Raw genomic sequence first — 23,041 nt, 5'->3', positions numbered from 1 at the left:
GTGTCTCTGAATCTAACAGAGAAAGTACGATTAGATAAGTAGGATTTAAACCATTCCAAAGCAAGCCCTTTAATTCCGGCACATTGTTCCAGTCAAGAGATAAGAATCCTGTGATCTACTGTGTCAAAAGCAGCACTGAGGTCTAATAATATTAAAATAACAGAATCTCCCGAGTTGGTAAAAGTTAAAAGGTCATTAGAAACTTTAAAAGAAAATAAATCTGCGTGTGATTTCAAGTGGGTTAAATTCTAGACTATTTGTCTTTATCCAGTGACTTCCTGTTCATGGAGTCTCCAATGACCAGAACCCCTTTGGTAACCAAACCAACTGCTAGCTGTAGCTTTCTTCCTTCCTTTCTTCCTTCACAGACATAGCTGTAGCTTTGTATTTACAAACTTAAGTGTGGTATAGGTCACCACTTCCTTTATCAGAAATAGACAGCCTAGAATAAAGTAAAGGGCGAATGACAACACACATTTCCTAAAATATCAAATTAGTCCTTTTGCTGGAGATATTTTTAGTGTCTCTACATTGGGGTTAGCTCTACTTTCACTCGGGCAAAGTGAATACTTCTTTTAACACTGCAAAGCTGAACATCGTACATGTTAAACCAGGGCTTTATGTTGGTCAGTCCTGGGGGAAGCAAACTTGAGATGAAGTGTGTCTGCTCTTCAAAACATGTACTGGACAAGTACAATAAGCCTTGACTGATTTATAGCCCAGCAGGAGCTCGTAACTACTACTACCCACCAACTTCTCTTTCTACCAGCGTAGCTGCTCACTGTAAATCAAATCTGCTGCTGGAGATTTTTGGGCACGGGCTCAGCTCTGTGGCACTGCGATCTATATTTAAAAAAAACCTCACCCTGACCTTGTTTCCCAGTATAAAGAAAGTTCCAGACTCCTGGGATGACTGTCATGTTTTTGCTGTGGGCTGTTCCCCAAGTTCCACCTGGACTTGGGGAACCGTGCGGAGTGTCAGAGAGCTGTCAGGCATACCAGAGTGCAGCTGCTTGATTGTCACATTACAACTGACTGCTGAAAAGGATTACTAGCCATTTAAGAAGCAAATCGGGCTCGATCACCAGGCTTATTCACTCAGCGCTAATGATAAAAACCTAAGATGAGCTACCACAGCTACATAGGACAAGTTAAAACGTTTGACTTTACAACATAAATCATGAAAAAGATATTGACTTTGGCATAATAAAGCTGCCTTGCTTCTTCGTGTTCAAATATCACGTTTCTTCTGACATGAAGGCATCAGTGCTTGGGCCAAAGTGTGAACAATAGGAGTGGAAAAGTGTTTGTCGAGTGTCAACTTCAACTCTAAATAGCACTCCTTGCTTGTAGCCTTCCAACTTCTTCATCAGAAATAGACGGCTGAGCAATGAAGTAAAGGGCAAATGACCAAGTTACAGCTTTCAGTCACAAAGCAAAGTGTCCTAACTCTGAACAACAACAACAGCGGCACTGAACATGCATTATATTGTATTTATAGAGAACAATGGTCGTGAAAGCATTGATTAATGATGCTGAGGCTAGTGGCTGATGATCTTTATGTTTTAAAGTTGACACACTTGAAGGAAAATATGCACTGATCAGTTTTAAGCTGCTTTCCCCTCTTGTATCTGTGGAAGCATTGTCTGTTAAATTGTCTGTTAAAATGTTTGAGGCCCATATCAAACATGGCCAAGTATGTCCTCCTTCATTTCTTAGTTTTTTGCATATTTGGTACACTTTCATGTTTCAGATATTCAAATAAATTTTAACAATAAGCATAAATACAAAATGCAGCTTTTAAATGAAAATTTCATTTATTAAGGGAAAAGGTTAACCAAACCAACCTGGACCTGTGTGAAACAGTAAGTGCTCCCTAAAACTAATGATTGGTTGTGTGACCACTGGCAGCAGGAACTGCAATTAAGTGTTTGTGATACCTGGCAATGAGTCTTTCACATTGCTGTGGAGCAGTTTTGGTTCACTTCTCTTTGCAGAATCGTTTTAGTTCAGCCACACTGGATGGAAACGGCCTGCTTAAGATAATGCCAAAGCATCTCAATCTGATTTAAGTCCAGACTACTCAAAACCTTCATTTTGTTTGTATTTTTATTTTGGGGGGCAATTCAGAGGTGGACTTGGTGGTGTGTTTCTTATCATTGTCTTATTGCATAACTTAAGTGAGCTTGAGCTTCAGGCCATGAACTTATGGCCTGACATTCTCCTTCAGGATTTCTGCTAGACAGCAGAATTTATGGTTCGTCAAGGTCCTGAAGTATGATCCGCTGGTATGATCTGTTTATGAAATGCTGTGTTAGTTTTATGCCAGATGTAATAGGACTCAAACCTTCCAAAAAGTTCAACCTTTGTCTATTCAGTCCACAGAATATTTTCCCAAATGTCATCAAGATGTTTTTTGGCAAATGTGAGGCGAGCTTTTGTGTTCTTTTTGGTCAGCAGTGGTTTTCTCCTTGGAACTCTGTATTGTTGAATCATGACCTTAATCTAACGAGTAAAGTCTTCTGTTCTTTAGCTAGTGTTCTGGGTTCTTTTGTGACCTCCTGGATGACTTGTAGATGCATTCTCAGAGTAATTTTCGTGGACGATCACCCCTGGGAAGGTTTATCACTGCTCCAAGGTTTCTCCATTTGTGGATAAAGGCCTTCGTCATGGTTCACTGGAGTCCCAAAGCCTTAGAAATGGCTTTGTAAGCATTTCCAGACTGATAGATGTCAGTGACTTTGTTTCTCATTGTTTTTAAGTTTCTTTCTTTCTTTAAGATCTTTTAGGCTCCTTCATTTTGTGGAAGGTTGTTGACAGGTTCTGTTTGATTGACTTAACAGATCTGCCAAGAATCAGGCCTAAGTGTGGCAAGCTAAAGTGAACACAGCTTTCCAAAAAAAGTGTAAAAAAAATTGTTCGATTGAGGATCTGAAAGATGTAAGTGTGACAATATGCAAAAAAGAAAATAAAATAAAAAAGAAGAAATCTGAAAGGGGCAAATACTTTTTCACAGCATTGTAGAAATTGCTTCAGGTTGCTCTATAAAACACACCACTAAGGCAGAGTATACGAAAATAACGATTATGACCGTGACTCGTGCACCGTTACTTCAGTACAGTGTAAGCATGAAGCGTGGTGTTGGAAACAAGAAAAGCATTTTTTAGTTTTGTAATCTCAATGATTTTACTAAAGTTTGTTTTAATACCATTTAGAGGCTGATATATATAAAATAGTTTATACCTTAAAAACATGGCATTTTTTCTACTTTTCTCTATTTTAAAATATTTTTTTATTCATTAAGGGATAAAAGTAGATTTCCAACATCAAAGAAGATTTTTGTACCAACAAAATAAAATTTACAACATTTGGAATTTATTCATTGTTCAGATTTATATATTGGTTATTGGTTATTATGCACATTGTTGTCTATTTCGATAAAATTTTAGAAACTTGCAGAAGAAATAGTAAATTTTTGTATGTAATGTAAATAATATTGTGGGATTTTATCAAGGTGATATCTGTTCTGTTTATATTCACATATTCACCTGTGGTGTCTCACCTTACTCTAACAGTGACTTTATCAGCAATGGACACAATGAGAAACTGATCTTTAATGTCTTTCTGTTTCTTTTATAGCAGGAGTGAGACCCTAACCATTGACATCCCAGTTACACCTGTTCAAACTCACACTTCTGCTGCTCTACGTTCACACCTGTTCCTCTTCAGCACGCCCGTATTTTGCATGAGGTTCGCATCACAATGAGGGAGAAGGGAATGACATAATGGGATTCCTGTGTCAAAGTCTTCCAGCTCTAGCTTTACAGTATCAGTACCTTTGCACTGCCACCTATTTTGACTTAGCCATGCTTCAAGAGTTTCATCAAAAATGAAAAGATGATGGCTTGACTTGATATGTGACTATAAGAAATTTAAAAGAATATTACACTTTCTAATTGTTTTTACATGGTTAATACTCAGTAGTAAACTAAAACTGTCCATTAGCTGTTGCTGTCACTATTTTTCATTCAAGCATTCTGCAAGTTATTTTGCTTTCAGCTCTCATTAGCAGGTCTATAATTCATGTGGTGCATTTGGGCTTTGACATTATGTCATATAGCTTATACCCAGTAATTAGTATTCTTGCTTTATAGTGATACATGCACACTGCTTTTTGTGATGAAAGTTATGGTTTTGATTCCATAGAAAGTATACTGTACTCCACAGCTGGATATTGGATGAAAAGCTTGTATATAATTTACTTGTTTTGTAGGTTTTCGTTTCTACTAAGGCATCCATCATAAAGGGTTTCTGACGTATTTAATAAGGCCTTTGCATGTACTTAATATAGATCAGTTAGACGTAATTAACAAGTCTGTGGTTGTGAAGCAATAAAGAAATCTCTTTGGCTAATGTTTACAATTTTGATAAAAGTTTTTAATATTTTTTTAACAATAATAAGTTGTGCACAAACACTCATAAATAAACCATTAAATGAATGACTTTGATGTTCGCAAAGGATGGCAAAACTATCCGAGTGATTCAGCTCTTCAAGAGAGAAATATATCAACATCTATGTAGGGGTGGGGAACGCCAGGCCTCAAGGGCCAGTGTCCTACAGGTTTTCTAAAACCTTCAAGATACCGGCCCTTGAGGCCTGGATTCCCCAACCCCTGGTCTACTGGATGGATTAATCTATTAGACATTCATGTTCTGTTAGTCATTTTTAAATACCTTGTCATGCAAACGTACTCACTAAAAATGGAAGACGTGATAAATATTTTTACCTGCTGAACATTGTAGTTTCTATTCCTATTGTGAGCATGGCATCAGTGTGACTCTTCGGATGTAGTATGAAGAGCACACAGAGAAAACACAGACTATCTGATCACTCACCTCGTGATTAACTTCAAAAGGCAACTGGCTCTTAGTTCATTCACTCGTCATTTAGTCAAATTTACAACTCCAAAATGGATGATGCACGATAATAGTTAGAAAGCCGATAAGCCTTGATAAAGGCGCTCTTATTAAAATTCTAATTAAAAAACACACAAGGATCCACACCTCAAATCATAAGTTAACACTGGCACATCCTGCCTAGGCCTGCTACAGCTGCGTGAAACATTTTCACGAATAACATCCAGCTTTGTTACTGTTATGGCTTTTTTTTTTTTGCAAAAAAAAGTCTATGAATACTTGTGTATGCAAGTATCTACTGTAACAACAGTTCAGTGAACAAATCTTATTGTATTCAACAAACAGGTTATAGTCTGGCTGCTTTGCTTATCTATTGTGCATTTACATGCCACCTACTTCAGCTTTTTATGCGTTGCAGAAACATTAGAGACCTGCAAGACAATCGCAACATGCACTCTGTTTAAAAAAAGCCTGTAATTAACAGTGAATGTAACCCGGTGTTCCTGTCAGCAGTGCACATACGTTCAATTCTGCCTAAATGTATTGTGACACTTTCAGCATTTTTTTTATTGATTGCCTTGTTTGAGTTGTTTACAAATATTGTATGTATGGCTTCAGCAATAAAAAAAAATGGAGGAAAAAAAGTTCTGGTTCTGTTTTAATTTTAACCAATGAAAGGAAATGCTGTCATTTGTAACCATTTGTGAAATTATGGTGTGTTGAAAACACAGTGGAGGGTGACGAGGCAGGAATCTACCTGCAAAACATGTAGCACGTATGAGTGTGTGTGTGTGTGTGTGTGTGTGTGTGTGTTAGTATCTAGTTCCTTGTGTGTCTGTAATGTCCAGCTCTCTAACAATAGACTGATCAGCCATAGGGTGTTGCAATCACATGAGTCAGAAGGGCTGGACTATGTATCCTTGATGCTTAACCTGTTTGTTAAGTTCAAGGAGCTGGAGTCTGTCGCTCGCCTCTGAGCTCCTCTGTCTGGGTCACAGGTAAGAGCACGCATGCTCTGTGTGGGGAAATGTTACCAAATAAATCTTGTTTAACCTTAAATATTGAACTGAATTAATCGATCAGTTAGTTTATCACTGAATGAAATCTGGTCTTGGATTGTTTTCGCAGCATGCTGAAATCTTTTTAAGCCACATTACAAATCCAACAAAACTGTCTCCATGGCATCTTTATAACATCTTCTGTGACTGTACAGCAGCTTGAACATGTACGCACACAGACACTATTGATAAATTCATCATTTTTGCTTACTTTTACATTTTGTTATAATAAAAACTTGTTATTGGCAGAATAATAAGCAGATAATAATAAGTAGACAATAACACATTCTATACATGAGTAGAATTTCAATGTTTTACTTCAAACTTAACTGGAGATATTAACTTTACATTTGAAGCCGTTCTGCCTACAGCATCACCATCTGCACAGTAATAAAACACTTTTTTATAGTTGTCGTCAGTAATTTCAAACTTGTGACAGGACTTTGATCACATTTAGTTGAATAACTATGTGTGTACCCTTTAAATACGCATACAGAAGTGTTTTATTTGGGCATATTGAGTAGGAGTGTTTTCCAGTTATTGTGTTGCTGCTGTTGTCCAGTTAAAGATCAGAATAGACATCTTCAACTCTGGCCAGGCTAAGATATCTGATCCAACGCTGACCCTCATTGTAAACTGTGTGAACGGTTGCTATCTCAGGATCTACTATGCTGCTTAATGATCAGAAATAGTTGTTGGTGTAAATATAGGCTAATAGGGTGTCCATTTTGCAGAGCTCACCCTTAACAAAATGTCTGACACAGAAGAAGTCGGGAAGGAAGAAGTTCAGTATGTGATCAATTTTACACTTTTTTTTAATCTTCATGTTATTATGAGTGCAACATTTCTTTATTGTGTAATTAAGAGGACATTTTTAATTGTGGCAATGTTTCTGCTCTCTTCCAGGGAAGAAGATGGTAAGAAAATTGCATCTACCCATTATTTTATACACCTGATTTCATTCCCAGTTTACTAATCATGTGTGCTCCTGGTCATCAGCACAAGATGACTCAAAGACCAAGCCTAAGTACGTTTCTTAACTTCCCTTACGTTGAGCAGTTTAAACCTCACTTAGGACGAATCATTCAACGATAAACTGTTCACACCTGCAGGTTTATGGCAAACATTTCGGCCCCGAAGATCCCTGATGGTGAAAAGGTGGACTTTGATGTGAGTCAGCCTTATCAAACGTCTCTCTGTTTGAAACTGACCAGACACATTTCTCACAATGTTTGGTTTTTTGACGCAGGATATCTACAGGAAACGTCAGGAGAAGGATCTAGCTGAGCTGCAGTCTCTGATCGAGGCTCACTTCGTCCAGAGGAAGAAAGAGGAAGAAGAACTCATTGCCCTCGTTAATAGAATTGTGAGTTGGTTGCAGAGCAGTCACAGTGTCTGTACCCGGCTGAAGTTCACCGTGACTGCGCGCACCTTTGTGTGTTTCTTGGTTGTTGTTGTTTTTTAGGAGAAGCGTCGTTCTGAGAGAGCCGAGCAGCAAAGGATCAGGGCGGAGAGAGAAAAGGAGAGACAGAACAGACTTACGGTACGGACGTGGATTTACACCTTCAGTCTACTGTTTATTATTCCACCTGCAGCTAAAACAGTATTGAATGATTGGCTTGTGCTGCATGCAGGAGGAGAAGGAGCGTAAGGAGCAGGAGGAACAAAGGAAGAAGATGGATGAGGACGCAAAGAAGAAGAAGGCCCTCTCAAACATGTCTCAGCAGTACGGTGCTGGACAGAAGGTCTCTCAGTTTCCTGTGAATGACAGAATTAGAATAGTATGAAGCAGACATCTGCTTGCTTGACTTAATAAGAATGGATCACCTGAGTGGATAGTCCACTGTGATGCTTCAACTGCAGTAGCTTTGCATGATTTACAGTTAAAAGTACTGGGCCCCTCAGTTTACCCACAAAGCTGGTTTTATCTACTCCACCTTTACGACTCTTCTCCCATTAAGCTCTCTCTTTTGATTGGCTGTCTTTGATAAACAGAAGCCTTGAAGGTGGAAAACAATGTCTGAAACTGAGCATTCCCAGCTCTCTGAAGACTTCAGGATTACTTGTACATATGCTGGAATGCAGTTTAAAATAAGTTAATAATAATAATACATAGAGAATGTTGAGGCGGATTCATGCTCATTCTTTATGTTATGTTAAGCAGAGTGACACCAGAAGAGGCAAGAAAACAACTGAGAGAGAGAAGAAGAAGAAGATACTGGCTGAACGCAAGAAACCTCTTAACGTTGATCACCTGAGCGAGGATAAACTCAAGTATGACAACACTATGCAGGGCTTCTTCAGTATTCATAGTTCATTATGTTTCTAAATATTGGCCACAGATAACTCGTGTTAATACTGCAACATATTTAATAGTAACAGGTAATTTGATACGTTTTTGGTATGAATTTCTACTTTAGGGATAAAGCCAAAGAACTGTGGGAGTCACTCATGGGGCTGGAGGCTGAGAAGTTCGACCTCAGTGAGAAACTCAAAAGACAGAAATATGATGTAAGTCATGAACTATTAATCCGTTCTGTGATATTACTGTCATTATTTAAAAAGACAAAATAGAACATTGAGTGTATTTATGACCAACAGCACGAGAAACACCTGAAGGCAACCATCCTGCATTTATCATTTATTGATATTTGTTGGTGTGGTTTGCTAGTTTCACGATTCACGTTAGACCCCGTTGTGTAAGATTATCAGCCTTTTTATTTCGAAACACTGAGGAGATGTTTATGTGCCGTTGCAGATCAACCTGCTTCTCTCTCGTGTTCAGGATCACCAGAGGTAAGCACACAGCTCCCCCGCTGGATCTCTTCCTATTTTGATGACCTTCTAAGGTTTCTTGTCTTACATAAAGCTTCTGTTTCTCCATTTCATACTTTTCTAAGATACGATTTCACCACTCACAATCAGAAAATAGATCAGAGACCGCAGTTATGAGTGTATTATGTTCTAAAAAACAGTGTCACTCAGCTCAGCGGATACTCGAGAAATCTATCATCTGTGACATTATTAGAAAAACACATCACGTACCCTGTTCTTATAGTTTGAATTTATTTTCTGTTAAACAAACAGCATGCAGCTTGACAGCATACCCCCATGAAGTCAAAAGCCTTAAATGTTTGCGGTTAAAATTTCTGCACTTAAAATATTACCAACTTAATCATTTCCACATCATCTCATGACTCCCACAGTCTTTGTATTTCCGTCTTTAACATCTGTACCCTGGGTAATGGCATGTCGAATTGCTAAATAATGAAACTATATGATATCCGTGTTTATTAAACTCATTGGTATCCCGAACCTTTTCAGTGCCAAAGGTCGTGGAAAAGGCAAGATGGGCCGTGTGAGATAAAGCTGCTACAAGATAGAGTCGAGGCAAACGGTGACACCAGCGATGGACCCTGGTGTCTATTGTCCATGTGTTCATTCTTCTATTGTGTAAGGTTATGTGTCAGTTGCTATGGTCATAAAAGTACAAAACAAGTGTTTCTGTGTAAATTTGTCCACTATAACAACTCTTACACAAAAATTCACACTGAACAGCAAATGTGTCTAATTTTGCATTGTTCTTGTGTCGCTTTAAAAATAAAGAAATAATGAATGTATGATGTATTGGTATGGGGTATGTTAACAATTACAAAAAAGTGCATTGCAGTGCACAAATTACTTCAAAATCCAATAAAGAGGGCATATACATGGTGTCACATGAGTTTTCATTTGTAGCTTTAATCAAAATCTACAGTTGGAGCGCATATTCCTCAGCAAGGCCCCACATAGTCGTGATGTATAATATTATTTATGTACTGTTTTACTTACATTAAGAAAAATATAATAATCTAGGACAGAAGTATACGTGATGCCGATGGCGAGTGACTAAAATGTACTTCCCCTGATTATTACTTCCTTGCTGTACATTAAAACTATGTTTCCATATACACATATCCACACCAGTGCATTTCTGAGTTGTCTCTACAGCCTGAGCTGCTGCATGACTCGACAGGGAGGTGGGATGGTCCACATGAAGACAGTGAGGGTCCCCACAAGGATGAAGAGAGCTTGCTGAAGATTGCTCATCCTCACCACAGGTGGGTTTCTCGGACCTCTGCTATCACCTGGCTGGCTTTCTGCAACGCCTAGACACAGAGATGAGAAGACAGATGTAATCTAATAACTGATTTTAATGTCGTCATCACACCGCATTAGGATCATACTGGGATGTACAGTTTCTCCATCAAGTCACACAAGAGAATCATAAGTCTGATTTACTGCGGTAAGTAGAGGGATTTTTATGCTAAAAAGATTTGAAAAATCATCTGCTAGATTGATTCATTTCTCGTGCCTCATATTGGCTTCAAACAAATGTCTAAATGAACGTTTGTACAGAAAGATGCTGTGTTCACAGAACAGTCAGTGCAACAATAACTTCAGAGCACTGAGGAACCATGTATATCTCTAATGTTGCCATAACAAAGCATGCTAAATAGTTAAGGCTTTTCCTAATTCATAAGACATTTCTTTGTCTTTGGAAAAAGAAGTTATATATTGTGGCATGCAGAGGAATCTTCACAAGGAAGCTCCACACACAGATTGAGCTTGCTGTTTGACCCCAAGCTGGTAGGGGGAGCTCTTTATTAAACACTTGCTGGTGCTACACTGTGCTTCGAGGGTCAATAACAGCGTAACAGAACTCATTTATGGTACTGCATTCTTTCTATAAAACAATAACTGTCAGTGACTTTGTACCGCAGTACAAACACAACATTTAAGATAATAGTTAAAAGTAACGTAACCATAAACAATAAAACAAGAACATCTAAACAGCAGCACGTCCTAGGGCATGATGAGAGAGAACTAGCTGCTCCCTCAACACGCCACAATATTATATTTACTGGATAAAATATAACTTTGTATGACATTGGCTCATGCTTTTTTGTGATGAATCTGTCACCTTGAGCATGTCAGCAGCCTCGTTGCGTCTTTGAGCCATGTCCTCGGACTCTGTCAGCAGGTCGCTCAGCAGCGTCGTCTTATATAACTGACCCACCAGCTCACTCTGCAGGCAGTCCTTCACATGGTTCACCAGGAAGTGCATCACTGCCTTTGGTACACTGAGGCCAAACGCAGTAAAACGTATAGTAAGGATTAACGATGTTAACGTTTACTCTGTTGCAGATGAAAAACCGTGAATCCTTACCTGTCTTGGATGTTTTTCCGAACAATGAGGAAATAAGACTTGATGAGTCTCTCGATGACCTCACAGTCTCTCTGCTCCCGAGCAGACAACTTTCTTGATACTGGAACAGGCTGACAATGAAATAAGAGAAACTCTAATAGCTATAATATTCGGCAGATTAGTGCACTTACAATACATCTACAGAACATTTTACCAATACCAGATATTGCCATCGAGCAAAAACAATTTTTAAACCTGCTTATACAAATGCAGAGTTCTCACCACATCTAATAGGTTGACAGCATAGCCCTTCTGGGGACTTGCAGTGATAAGAGGCTGGGGCATGGCCCTGTCACCAGCTGGAATCTCCTCGCCCTTTCTCACCATGCTCCTCCAGTTGCCCGTGCCACTGTCTGTCTGGTCACTGACAGAAGAGCTCTGAGAAACACTGGCTGCTCCCTACAGAGGGGAGAGATATAAGAGGTAATGAAAACAAGTAAAATCATCAGCTGATCCAACATTAAAAAAACCCCAAAAAAACAGAGCACATCCAGAAGGAATTTCCTGATAATTTTTGACATGCTTCAAATATCAGCATGCCATAGGTCTTCTTTGACTTCAGTACAAAGACGTTCATCCAGATTGGTGCTCATTGTCCTGACTGTGAACTGAGCAAGCAAAGGGAATGTGTGGATAAAATGACAGGCAGTGTGTGACTGGGTGAAGCAATCATGACACAAAGGCTTTTTAAAGTTATTTAACTATATAAAATTTGATATAAATCCTGAGTGTAATGGCTCTTGGCACAAAATGTAACAGATTTACCTAAACCAGATCTTGAATATCTTTCTTTGGAGTGAATATATAATAAAATTACAAAGAGTGTCCATATCATATAGTCTACCAGTGCTAGTAAGGTTTTCTTCAATTCCCCATCAAAAGAAACCCCAAAACAAACAAAAACCTCATGTCATTTCAGTTGAGCTGGGAATTGTGCTTTTTCTATCCGTGCAACCAGCATGCAGAAAATAGGGTTAGATGCAAATCAAAGTGTAAGAGCCAAAGAAACACAGTTTGGCTGATTTTAAAGGAATCAAAGAAAGTCTGGGGGTGGGCAGATGTAGACACAGGCAGGGGAAATGAACAAGACACACCTTAGTGACCTCGCCCTCATGGGCAGAAGTTTCGGTGGGGGAGAGAGACTGCCCCCCAGGACCTTTAAGGGACTAAAGAAAGACATGAGGAAGAAAGGAGAGGAGCATGGACAGGAGCTATAAGCGGAAGGTGTGCATGAGCCTTACATACAGTAAGATAGAAGAAATGCCCGACATACAAGTTGGGCAGCTTCAGGTTAAGCAGACTGAAAGCACATAATTTTTTTATTTGTATATTTTATTATATTCTTATAACTTTATATATGCATGTATACGTGAACAGCTGGTTTTGCCCTGACTAAATAAATCTACATATGCAGGAAAGAAGAAGTTAAAGTGCGTTACCACAAAGCAGTTACTCTCAGACAGACAAACTGTACCTTATCTCTGGGAACGGCAGAGGGCAGATCTCTCAGTCTATTCCGTCTCTGCTCCTACAAAAACAAAATTTTGAAAAATATCACAAGCAGAAGAAGAGAAAATTCTCCCTTTTCTGGAAAAGAAAAATCATAATTAAAAACAATCAGTGTGAGGTGACAAAAGAGGATTACACAAACACTGCATTAAATAAATGTAAATGAAAGTAGTGGCCAATCTCTTACTTCGATGTTGTTGTTCATAAGGCCACTGGCATCAGCAAAGTCGGGGTGTTTGGTGTTGATATACGCCAGCTCAATGGCAACCAAGTTATGTACCTGAAAATCGATTCAGAAAATAGGTTTTTCAGATTAGGGGCTGTTTGTTAACTTCCTTTATAAATACCACAAGTGTGAGGAGTTCCTGACCATTTCATTTGTGACTGGGAGCCTTTTTCTGAGAAGGGATGTGACCACCTCTACTATAGCATCATGAAGCTTTGGAAACCTCAGTAACTCCTGCAGAGATGATGAACAATCAATCAAAATGAAAGCCTAATGTTACAACCTTCGGCAATTACAGCACACCTCTGTGCTTTAGTCGCTGGTGAGGGCGTGTCTGACCTGCGTGCTGTAGTTACTGCAGTGCTGGATGATCCTCTGCATCTCCTCGTGAACGAGCTCCACGCAGCGCAGGCTGGGCTCTTCCAGACGCTTGACCTGCCGCTTCACGAGCAACTCAAACGAAACCTCGGGCACAAACAGAGCCGGCCTCGGGCCCTGACAAAGGCAATTAAAGTGTAAGCTTTGAAAAAAGTGCCTTTTAAGACTATCAAATCAACGGATGTCACAGAAACCAACCGTTGCATTTCTGATTGCAGTGAGCACGTCAATGGTTGTCAGACCACCCAGAGGATCGACTGACTCCAACGTGCGACCGAACGTCTCGTGGAATATATAACAAATCCGTGCTCCACCACACCTGAGGAGGAGAAAGGACCACATTAAAGCACACTCAGATGCAGAATGGGCTTTCATTAAGGAAAGTATGATGCTAGCGCCCCTTGGTGGCATAACAAAGTAAATGCAGTTTAGAGTTGTGTAACTCACAGTTCAGCTGTCTCGATGTACTTGGCCGTGCCCTCTATTGTGTTGCAGTACTCTGCAGCAAACTTGGTGATAATCTGCAGCAACGTGGCACTCTTATCCTCGACAGGTTCACCGTAACTGTTGAGTAAAGACTGATACTGCGCTGCCAGCACATTGATCCTCGTCTTCAGCTCAGGGAGACAGTCTCTGATGTGGTGCATCAGTAACCTGTGGTAATAAGAAAGGAAGTCGGCAGGCTTGTTACGGACTAGTGTAGCCAGTGCCGTTTCATCTTGTCAGGAAGGGACTAAAACTCAAACAATTAGGCTAAAAAAAAGGTCAATATTTCAAATTTAAATACATACATAATGTATCACTTTCATACCTGTTCAATGTTCTAGCCAGATATTTGGTTCCATTTCTGTTTGCGAGGGAGGGGTACTTCTTTTGTAAGAATGCATGTTCATCTCGAATAGAATCTGCCACCAGCTTCTTCTGATTGATATCCAACTGGCTCCTGATCAAGTGCACAAACAAAAATAACTATGAGGCTGAGTTGAACTTAAAAGGCGCAGTTTTGCCTTGTGTGACCACTCACTGCACCGATACCTGTTTACTACTCCAATAATGCCCAGTTTAACAGGGATGACTCTGCCCATCAGGACATCCATGGCGTCCGTACCAGCATCCATCAGGTCAAGCTTGGTTATCACTGCTAGCGTCCTCCTACCTAAACACAGAACGCACAAACCCAATGTTAAAAAAACCACTGCTGAGGAAAGAAAAGCAAAGAGCACGTGTGAGGGAGAAATGAAAATAAATGCTTGTGCTGATTTAACTAAAAACAACCAGGAGAGAAGAGGAAACCAAAGCAAAACAGGGATGCCATTTACCATCAGGGTCAACCTCACGGGCCACCTTGAGAGCCTCTGATGTCGCCATATCTGTGTTGGCAGCAGTCACAGCCAAGATGATTGAATTGGGGTTGGAGATATACTTTAAAATCAGCTCTCTGATCTGGATCTCTATGTCTTTTGGCTGATCGCCCACTGGTACCTGTTTTAACAAATACAAGTAGACTTTATCCATGGCAGATGACCACAGCTGATTAATAAATAGCAGTGGGGTATTAAAGCCTACAACCACATAACTACTCATGTAAGCACATTTATTTAACACTTATCAGTCCTTTCAAGCTACATGTAACTAGCTTTCATCTGAATAATCAATGAATGTGACCTGGACAGAGATACATGAGCAAGGAGAAAGAAAAAATCATTAAATCAGCTAATGTACAATATGGATCAATATGCTTCCTAGTTCCTGTTATAAAACGTACAAATAGCTTAGCAAACTTGTCTTACCTTGGTGATGCCAGGAAGATCCACTAATGTGAGATTCACAACTTGTGGAGAGAAGATTTTTAGGTGAATGGGTTCATCGCTAATTCCCTGCAAACATAATAAAGCACCTTTCAGGTTGGTGTGGACATTTAAAGCTCATCCATTTTCTCCATTCATGTTTGACACTCACTTTGTTACTGCCAGAAATTCGTTCCGTTTCTGTCTCGATTTCGTGTCTGATTTCCTCAAAATCTGCGTAGATCTGAAAAGATGATTTAACCATGAATATTAAGGGGGTAAGAATGAGCAACATTAATTTTAAAAAGCATTTGTTGACACTGAAAAGACAAGGACAGCCGGGAGGAGCAGAAAGTACATGACAGGGAACACTTACAAAGAAATCCTGAGAAAATCCAATTGATATCACGAGGCTCTCAGCACCTCATAAGAGCTTATTTGTTCAAACATGAAGAACTACAGTAAATGAAACTCAGAAAAAGACACAATGTAGCTTTGGAGGACATTAGCCCTGTGGCCAAAAAGATATTTTTAGCAGCTGAAAGGGTGTGTGTGCCTGATCCTGTAACATGTTTTACATTTGAGGCATGCCGCAAAACCAGAAAATGTCGTCCTGTTCAATGCAAATGTGTCAAAGTAAATATGGGGCAAAGAACAAAGATGTGTCTTTTTTCACCTTTGTATTTGAAATATTCAGATGTTTCTAATACACAGTACAGCATGGGCATGAGAGTGTTAACCTTGTGGAGAATAGGCTGAAAAGTCTACCTTGTTTTTGGTGTGTAGGAATTTGCCCCATTCTTCTCCATCGATGCCTGCAGAAATACAAAGTCGAGGACAGATGTTTTAGATACAGATTACGTGATAGATGTGGCCTTGAGACAAACGTTACTATTATTACATCCCTGATTTAAATGTGTTTTCTGCCGGCAAGGATGTGAAAGATAAACTCTTCAGAGGAGAAGGCGCCACAGCTGAAGAGCTGTTCTCACATAACAGTAAAGGAAGTAAATAACCTAAAGCAAAAATAAAGTGCATTCTGGAAAGCAGAAACCTAGAAAGGCTATTTAAAAAAACAAAACAAATCAAAGTAAGCTGATTTTTGATGCAATAATCAACAGGTTGGGGTCTGTTGTTCATCTGAAGGAAGCTGCTCTATGAGGCCCTTATAATTATTTTCAACACAATTGTATATTTTTTGACCAGAATATGCCAACTCTCTCTAACAAACTTCAAATGACAGACACCAGCCTATTTGGGCGGAAGGGCATGAGATGAAGCCACATGGTTTTGCAGTTTTGGAAAAGCTATACAAATACAAAGCAAGATGGGGACAAATACAGAAAAGAGATACAAACACAGTGGGATACAGAACATGGGAAAAGGAGACCTTTGTAAAGGCGTCCGTTTTTCTTGGATTCTGCAGTTAAAGAGAGACGACAGGAGAGAAAAGAGTTAACTCGGCAATCTGCAGCCCCTGCATGAGACTCTGCAGTAATGCAGAGTCTCTGCAGTCATTCCCAGAGGGCAGGACAAACTACACGCAGGATCTTGGCACATTTCAGTTCCTTGTTTTTGTTTTTTACTGAGAAGCGGGTGGCATCTGTTCTCAATCAGAGATAATGACACCATCAATACGAAGTCACTCTAACTGCTCTAACAATAAAAAGCAATTAAGAATCTGTTTAAAGAGCTCCCTTTATTTTACATTTTATTAAAGCTGTAAATTTTGTCAGAAAATTGGAAGCATAGTGGACTAATCCAACTACTAAACAAATGCCAGTCTGAAAAATGCGTTAGAAAACACCAAAGGCTGAAAATGTGTAAAAAGTTGACTTTAAAACTAACTATTTAGAAAAATATAAATGTTCATTTTCGACATAAAAATTAGAAGAGGGGACAGTTATGTTACCATTCTCTTCTGTGGGTTTTCTGCGGTCTTCTTGGTCGATGTGCACTAGCTGGAGGACGAGAGGCCGGCGTGTGACAACACCAGTCCCTCGTGGCAGAATATCCCTGCCAACCAGGCTCTCCAAAACCGAACTCTTCCCGCTGCTCTGTAGAAAGTAACAACAACAAGATCATAAACAACAAAACTCCCCCCAAAGGGCGTAATCTTGACCCGATTTTCACCAAAATTAAATCAGCTCGAGCTTTTATTGGTATCTACCACCATGCAAAATTTAAACACAGTACTTAGAAAACTGGACACCAGACTGGTAACAAACAGTCAAACAAACCCAATTACACACTCCCTCCTTTTGGGTGGAGAACAAAATCACCTCATATAAAAGGCTCAAGTATGAATGACTCATTCATTGGCCAGAAAAAGTTGTTTTCAGCATACAGAAAAAAAACCTCTTAACTGACACAGAGTTTTACGTTCACAGACGAGATTTTGGTGCCCCACACAAAAGAAAAACCTCCCGACCATAATAAATGTATTTTACCAGTGTGGTTAATCAGGGCTTCATTTAATCGAACATCATTTTTAATTACATGGTCAGAAACAGCAAAAAGCATCACTTTGGTCTGATTCTATTTGCTGTACATGAACCAATACTCTCACACAGGAAGCCCCATGAGAGGTTAGCATTACACTATTTTTTAAAGCCCATTTTCGCTGAACAAATGTTTTCAGGCATTAGTAGAGGAACTAGTATTAATTTAGGAACTAAAGTTTGGAGTTCTGACAAACATTCAAGTTTTTTAACCTGTGCACTATTTTTGTCTACACAGGAGGGAAGCGCTATAATGCATTAACACCAGTATAAGGGATGGTGTTTCTATTGATACAGGACTGTGTGAAAGTCTCAAGCCACCCCTCATTCCTTTATGTTTTACATGGAAAGGAGGAAATAAATGCAACGATTATTTAAACCTGCAAAAATATATGGAAACACAGTACATAAGGCAGAAACAGAATTTGTAAAATTCTAATGAGCTTTAAAGTCAAACTTTCATATGACCACCTTTATTCTTCTTCACAGCCTGAACTCTCTAAGGCAAACTTTCTTGCAATTTCTTTAAGTAGTCTTCAGGAGTAGGATTTGAATGATTTGAAATTGAAGACCTGCTGATTTTCAGTTCAGTTTTTGTGTAATGTTGGCATAGCTCAGCCTTTCTACCTTTTTCAGTTCCTTAAGAAATGCTTCTTGACAGCCACCATTTCTGATTGGTGAACACTAGATGTATCAACTGAAGAGCCAGATGCATCTCTCAGGTCACTGCTGGACTTTTACCCTATTTCTTAAGGACATGACTTTCAGATACTATGCATCTGCTACAGGTAGGTTTTTAGGCCTGTGACGATTTCTTTTATTCTCCACTTGCCCAGATTCTTCAATATTTAAGGAGACACTTGCATAGCGCTGTAGGCTTGATTCAGTTTGTAGTTGAGTCATCTCTAACGAAACTGTGTGTAAAGTGAAATACTTCACATAGCTAGCAAAATGCACATAAACGGCCAGGTAATCTTCCACAGTAGGAGCAGCAGCTGTAGCAGTAAACCTAAAGTTGATCTGACTGCTATAAGTCGGTCTAATGATGGACAAGACACACACACAAAAAACAATTATTAAAACCTTCAGTGTAATCTCTGAGCTGCTCTTAACTGAAGCAGAGCATTGACAAGGACAAAGATTAAAAGAACAGACACAAGCACGTTGCATCCGGTCTTAATGGGTCAAAAACATCCTTTGGCTTGCCTGGTTTTACTCTAACACCCTCACATCCCTGCCAATACGTCTGAGACAGTCACATCCCATTAGCCTTAGGCAAAACCTCCCACTTTAAACCACTTAGGCTTCAATGTCTCACTACTCCACAAGGTAGTGAGAAACTGTATTATAGATGTTGACTTCATGTCAGTAATAGTTTTTGTGGTGCTGCTAAATTGCACTTGGGTACAGTAGGGTGAAAGACGTTTTTAATTAATTGTTCACCGCTGTAATATTAACAAAGATGCGATAAATATAACTAATAGTATATTAAATCTCTAAAGAATTGCCAGATAAAATACTGATGGGATGCACTAGTTGTAGATAGGTGTTCTTCAGAAATTGGCAAACTTAAATTTAGTCTAGGTTATTCATAAAGTCGTAAGTACAAATTGTGTTTTCCATAAAAACGACAGACGGCTGGTCAAATTGTTTATGTAACTAGATTAAGAAAAACAGCACTTGATTTTGTTTTCTGGAGACTAACCACAAGGCTAGAACATGTGGATAAACACTACTGTAAACTGTCAACCGTAACCCTGCTTAGTTTACTATGGCAGTAAACTAAAACAATTAAAAATCCACGTTATGCTTTTATGGACAGTTAATAGTACTGTGTCTGCGTGAAAGTGAAAGAAAAACTGCGGTGAAAACAAAGAGTCAAAACAATAAGTTGCTGCAGGCTAACTAAAAGTTAGCTTTCAAGCAAAGTGACGTCTCTCACCTGTGTTCCCACAACAACTATCTGCGGCAGTTGGATTGTGTCTGCGCCAACAGTTGTAAATACGTCTTGCAGCTTGTTTATGACAGGTATAAGTGCCTCCATTAGCGCCGATTCTAAACCTGTCAAACAGAGAACTTTCTTAACGCACACGGGTACAAAGTCATTCAATGTCCCGCAGCTAAAAGCTACTGGTTTGTCTTCGGATCGGACATCTACGCACGTAGTTAGTCACAGTTGCATTATGGGACTTGACGTTCACGACAGTCAAACGCAGCTACGCCTCTTTCTCGGGATTCGATTGTTGCCGAACTACATTTCCTAGAGGCTACATCGTGAGCCGTACTCCCACAATAATAATTATTTTTCCCGCAACGCAACAGTAACCACGGTGAGCGTCAAAAATATTTATAGGAACACAGACAAAAATTAAATTCTAATTCAAAGTTTTGTCTGGACATTTTATTATGCCCTGGCTATTGCTTATTTTACTACATTATAGCAGAGTGTCAAGTGCACTTCATACAGGAGCGAACTAATGAGGAATATTAACAGTGTTAAACTCAACCAGCACTGATGCTTGTAGTACACAAGAGGCATTAAAAGCCTATATGCTTCCGAGGTAGTTCAGTTTTAACAGTCCTTCCACAATTTACTTTACACATACCCTAACACAACAACGTTTTTAATGGAAATAACACAACCAGACTGATGCAACATTGACAATTTATTTTTAAGCAATAAGGAAGCGTTTTAATTTATGACAACTCAAATTAAAAAAATGAGTATGTTAAGTTCAGCATACTAGCGTTTGCTGATACTATTGTGCTGACTTCTTTAAATATAAACTTTAGTTATTAATGATTAATGAATATTGGAGGCAATACATTGTTGTGGTATGTTGTGTAATACATGTCAGAAACATTGTGGGTCTCAGTGAATCAGAGAACCACTGCTAGGCCTGCAAAACCTTTGTGAAACATATTTTATTTGAATCAACATAATTTGTATCTGACAAATTATCTTGAGGCTAGATGAAGCAATTTCCACTTAAATCCAAGTCCCAAACAATCCTCTCTTACTTGTATTTTTGGCTTTCCAGCTATCAACCAATTTCTTTCATGTTGAACTGGCTGTAATTTCATGATCATAGTGTTCATAAAAGGTCCAGCATTGTAGAGTACAAGAATATTTTATTATTTCAAGTAAAAACTCCAAAACACAAGTTAGACAAACCAACATGTGGAGGTTTACAAGTTTTTTGTTTCTGCTCATTTGACAGCTGCAAGCAAAACACTGCTGGCTGCCACTGTTTCTGCCAGTATATGTGATTGTGGAGTTAAAATAACAAACCCTTTACAAAGAACCTGTACAAAATAGTGGTAGGCGAACTCGTAACACATACATTTCTGTGCAATATTGAGCAACATATATTTTTTTCTTAAATTTTATGTTATTTATTTTTCCACAATTGTAACAAGATAATGTTTTTAAACTTCATTATCAAAAGAAGGTGCTTGGAAAAAATACTGACAAAACTGCTTACTTCACCACTAAGCAAAAAACTACAACAATCACTCACAAGTGAAAATATGCTGGAAATATGTTGGAAAAAGATAGCTTATTTCATTTTAAAACTAAGCTAAATTGCCTGTTTATTCAGTGCCTGTCATTCCTGAATGTCAGTGCTTAACACAAATGTTCACGCTTCACAGTATTTTGAACCAACTGGCTTTCTTCAACTTGAAAAATACAAATATGTTGTATGCTTTTAAGGCATTTTTTTAAGCCATTTACATTGCACCCTATGATGCAGTGCAGTCTGTGTAAGTAGTTACCATATTACCTCTGCGTTGCGTTACTGTTCTACAGTGCTGTTTCGACGTACCATGAAACCGGTTTTCAGTCTGTTTGGTGTGTCTGTCAAAAGTAAACATTCTCTCAATATCATCAAACATATCATTGATAACCCCGGCTCCAAAACCACCTTGAAAGTGTCTTTTATGTCTGCTGTGGGACCTGGAGTGTTCATCAAAGTGTCTTCGGTGACGGGCGTGTCTGTTCTGGCTGTAGATGTCAAAGTCCTTAAATATGTCATTAAAACTGAAGGTGAAAGGTTGGTGGGCACCTTGTCTGTGTTTGCCTTGCGTCTCCCCATCGAAGTACGCGTCAGTGTCCCCGAACTGATCATACTCGCTTCTTCTTGCCTCATCTGATAAAGTTTCATAAGCTGCATAGAAATACAGAAACACAAAATTCAGTCAAAGTGAGGGAGTTTTATTATCTCAACATTAAAAAAGGTGTGGCTGAAAAAGCCCCGACTAAAGGCATGACTAACCAAACTGTAATATAGGTAATTGGTGATCAATTAAAGGACAAACTTATCCATTGGATCAACATGTGCCACCAAGAAAACCCCAACATGCATCAGTGTTCCTTATCATTAATTATTATTATTATTAGTAGTAATATCAGATTCACACATTGTACTGTTCACATTTCATTTGTCACTCATAAATATAAATTTTAACAGTCTAAATATCAATTTTCCTGTTTGATAGTGAATTAAAACGCTACATTACAATAACAATCATATCCAAGACATGCCAGATAACTACTAATTTTCCCAAAATACGCCAAAATAAACAAATCAGCTGTACCTCCAGCAATTTCCCTAAATCTCACTTCAGCATCAGGGCTCTTGTTCTTATCTGGGTGATATTTCTTTGCAAGCTTGTGGAAAGCCTTCTTTATCTGGCGCTCTGTGGCCCCTTTAGGCACTCCCAGTATGTCATAGTAGTCCTTCTTGGCAAGTATCAGCTCTGTTATCACGAGGACGCACACTGCAAACGTTAGCACAGACTGTGCAGCTGCCATGGCTCCAGTGTCCTGTCATTCAAGAGAGAAAAGTACAGCACAAATAGTGAGTTTCAAGCCAGACAGCACGGTGTAACTGGTAGTATCACATGTCCTAGCCTCTGAAGAACCACCGCCTTTTAAACGCAACATCTGTCTTAACCTACATTTGGAGAATGAAAACTTAGCCAATAAGAAAAGAACTGGTACAGGCTACTGCTGTTTGAATTAGAATTTATCTTTTAAAATTTTACATTTTTAAACGGCGGCACCAACCTCTCTTAATACTAGCCTGCCGTGGCTAACACATGCTAGCGGTCCCCATCACAGTCTACTCAGGCTCCGACTCAATCAATTACCTGTCTGGGTGTCGTCTGCCGCTTCCTTTCTACACAAGCGGTCATTAACCGTTTAACCAACACCAAACATCATGGTATTAAGTTGTTATTAGTAGGTGTTATAGACGAGTAGTGTGAAATGAGACTAGTTCCATGTCTTCTTCGCTAGTTTTGCGGTATCTCTTTAGACCTGACGAATTCTATCTTATCTGCCCTCTGTCGGTCAATGCCGTAAATATTCCTTCTTAAAATGTCCATAATTAGTGTTGTGAGTCCCACAGGCA

At 39.1% G+C, this 23,041-nt stretch overlaps 4 protein-coding genes across 9 annotated transcripts in view; 2 read left to right on the top strand and 2 right to left on the bottom strand.

The window, feature by feature from the left end:
• Positions 1-5,543, top strand: part of LOC308393176 (uncharacterized protein) — a 32,473-nt gene extending 26,930 nt beyond the window's left edge. For 3 of the 4 annotated variants that reach the window (XM_080876714.1, XM_080876716.1, XM_080876713.1), the window contains exon 17: positions 3,640-5,543. The gene's annotated coding sequence lies outside the window, so the exon portion shown is untranslated. The remainder of the gene's footprint in view (positions 1-3,639) is intronic. The other variant, XM_080876715.1, reaches the window with a different exon arrangement.
• Positions 5,544-6,709: 1,166 nt separating this feature from the next.
• Positions 6,710-9,564, top strand: tnnt2d (troponin T2d, cardiac). Its single transcript, XM_080872569.1, has 10 exons — positions 6,710-6,764; positions 6,882-7,002; positions 7,088-7,145; positions 7,225-7,341; positions 7,441-7,518; positions 7,610-7,720; positions 8,140-8,249; positions 8,396-8,486; positions 8,734-8,771; positions 9,300-9,564. The coding sequence occupies exons 3-10, from the start codon at positions 7,092-7,094 to the stop codon at positions 9,340-9,342; spliced, it is 642 nt and encodes a 213-aa protein (XP_080728695.1). The 5' UTR covers positions 6,710-6,764; positions 6,882-7,002; positions 7,088-7,091; the 3' UTR covers positions 9,343-9,564.
• Positions 9,565-9,696: 132 nt separating this feature from the next.
• Positions 9,697-19,788, bottom strand: dnm1l (dynamin 1-like). Of its 2 annotated transcripts, XM_080872525.1 has the most exons (19): positions 19,567-19,788; positions 17,036-17,180; positions 15,892-15,938; positions 15,296-15,367; positions 15,127-15,213; positions 14,656-14,818; positions 14,372-14,492; positions 14,148-14,279; positions 13,784-13,990; positions 13,535-13,655; positions 13,298-13,453; positions 13,103-13,192; positions 12,920-13,012; positions 12,698-12,751; positions 12,318-12,389; positions 11,446-11,622; positions 11,185-11,294; positions 10,939-11,098; positions 9,697-10,123 (listed from the first exon to the last, which is right to left on the bottom strand). In XM_080872525.1, the coding sequence occupies exons 1-19, from the start codon at positions 19,666-19,668 to the stop codon at positions 10,067-10,069; spliced, it is 2,166 nt and encodes a 721-aa protein (XP_080728651.1). In that variant the 5' UTR covers positions 19,669-19,788; the 3' UTR covers positions 9,697-10,066. The 2 variants fall into 2 exon arrangements, with proteins under 2 accessions (XP_080728651.1, XP_080728652.1); XM_080872526.1 differs by lacking the exon at positions 12,318-12,389 and having other exon boundaries at positions 19,567-19,786.
• A 503-nt stretch (positions 19,789-20,291) lies between these two features.
• dnajb9a (DnaJ heat shock protein family (Hsp40) member B9a) lies at positions 20,292-22,968 on the bottom strand. 2 transcript variants are annotated; one of them, XM_080872550.1, is made up of 3 exons: positions 22,696-22,833; positions 22,224-22,452; positions 20,292-21,793 (listed from the first exon to the last, which is right to left on the bottom strand). In XM_080872550.1, exons 2-3 carry the CDS (start codon positions 22,438-22,440, stop codon positions 21,369-21,371), a joined length of 642 nt encoding a protein of 213 aa, XP_080728676.1. In that variant the 5' UTR covers positions 22,441-22,452; positions 22,696-22,833; the 3' UTR covers positions 20,292-21,368. The 2 variants fall into 2 exon arrangements, with proteins under 2 accessions (XP_080728676.1, XP_080728675.1); XM_080872549.1 differs by having other exon boundaries at positions 20,294-21,793; positions 22,779-22,968.
• Between the last annotated feature and the right edge of the window lie 73 nt (positions 22,969-23,041).

This window comes from Rhamphochromis sp. 'chilingali' (genome assembly GCF_963969265.1).
Source record: "Rhamphochromis sp. 'chilingali' genome assembly, chromosome: 2".
NCBI lineage: Eukaryota > Metazoa > Chordata > Actinopteri > Cichliformes > Cichlidae > Rhamphochromis > Rhamphochromis sp. 'chilingali'.
The sequence above is the reverse complement of the archived record's forward strand: the minus strand, read 5'-3'. Positions and strand labels throughout refer to the sequence as shown.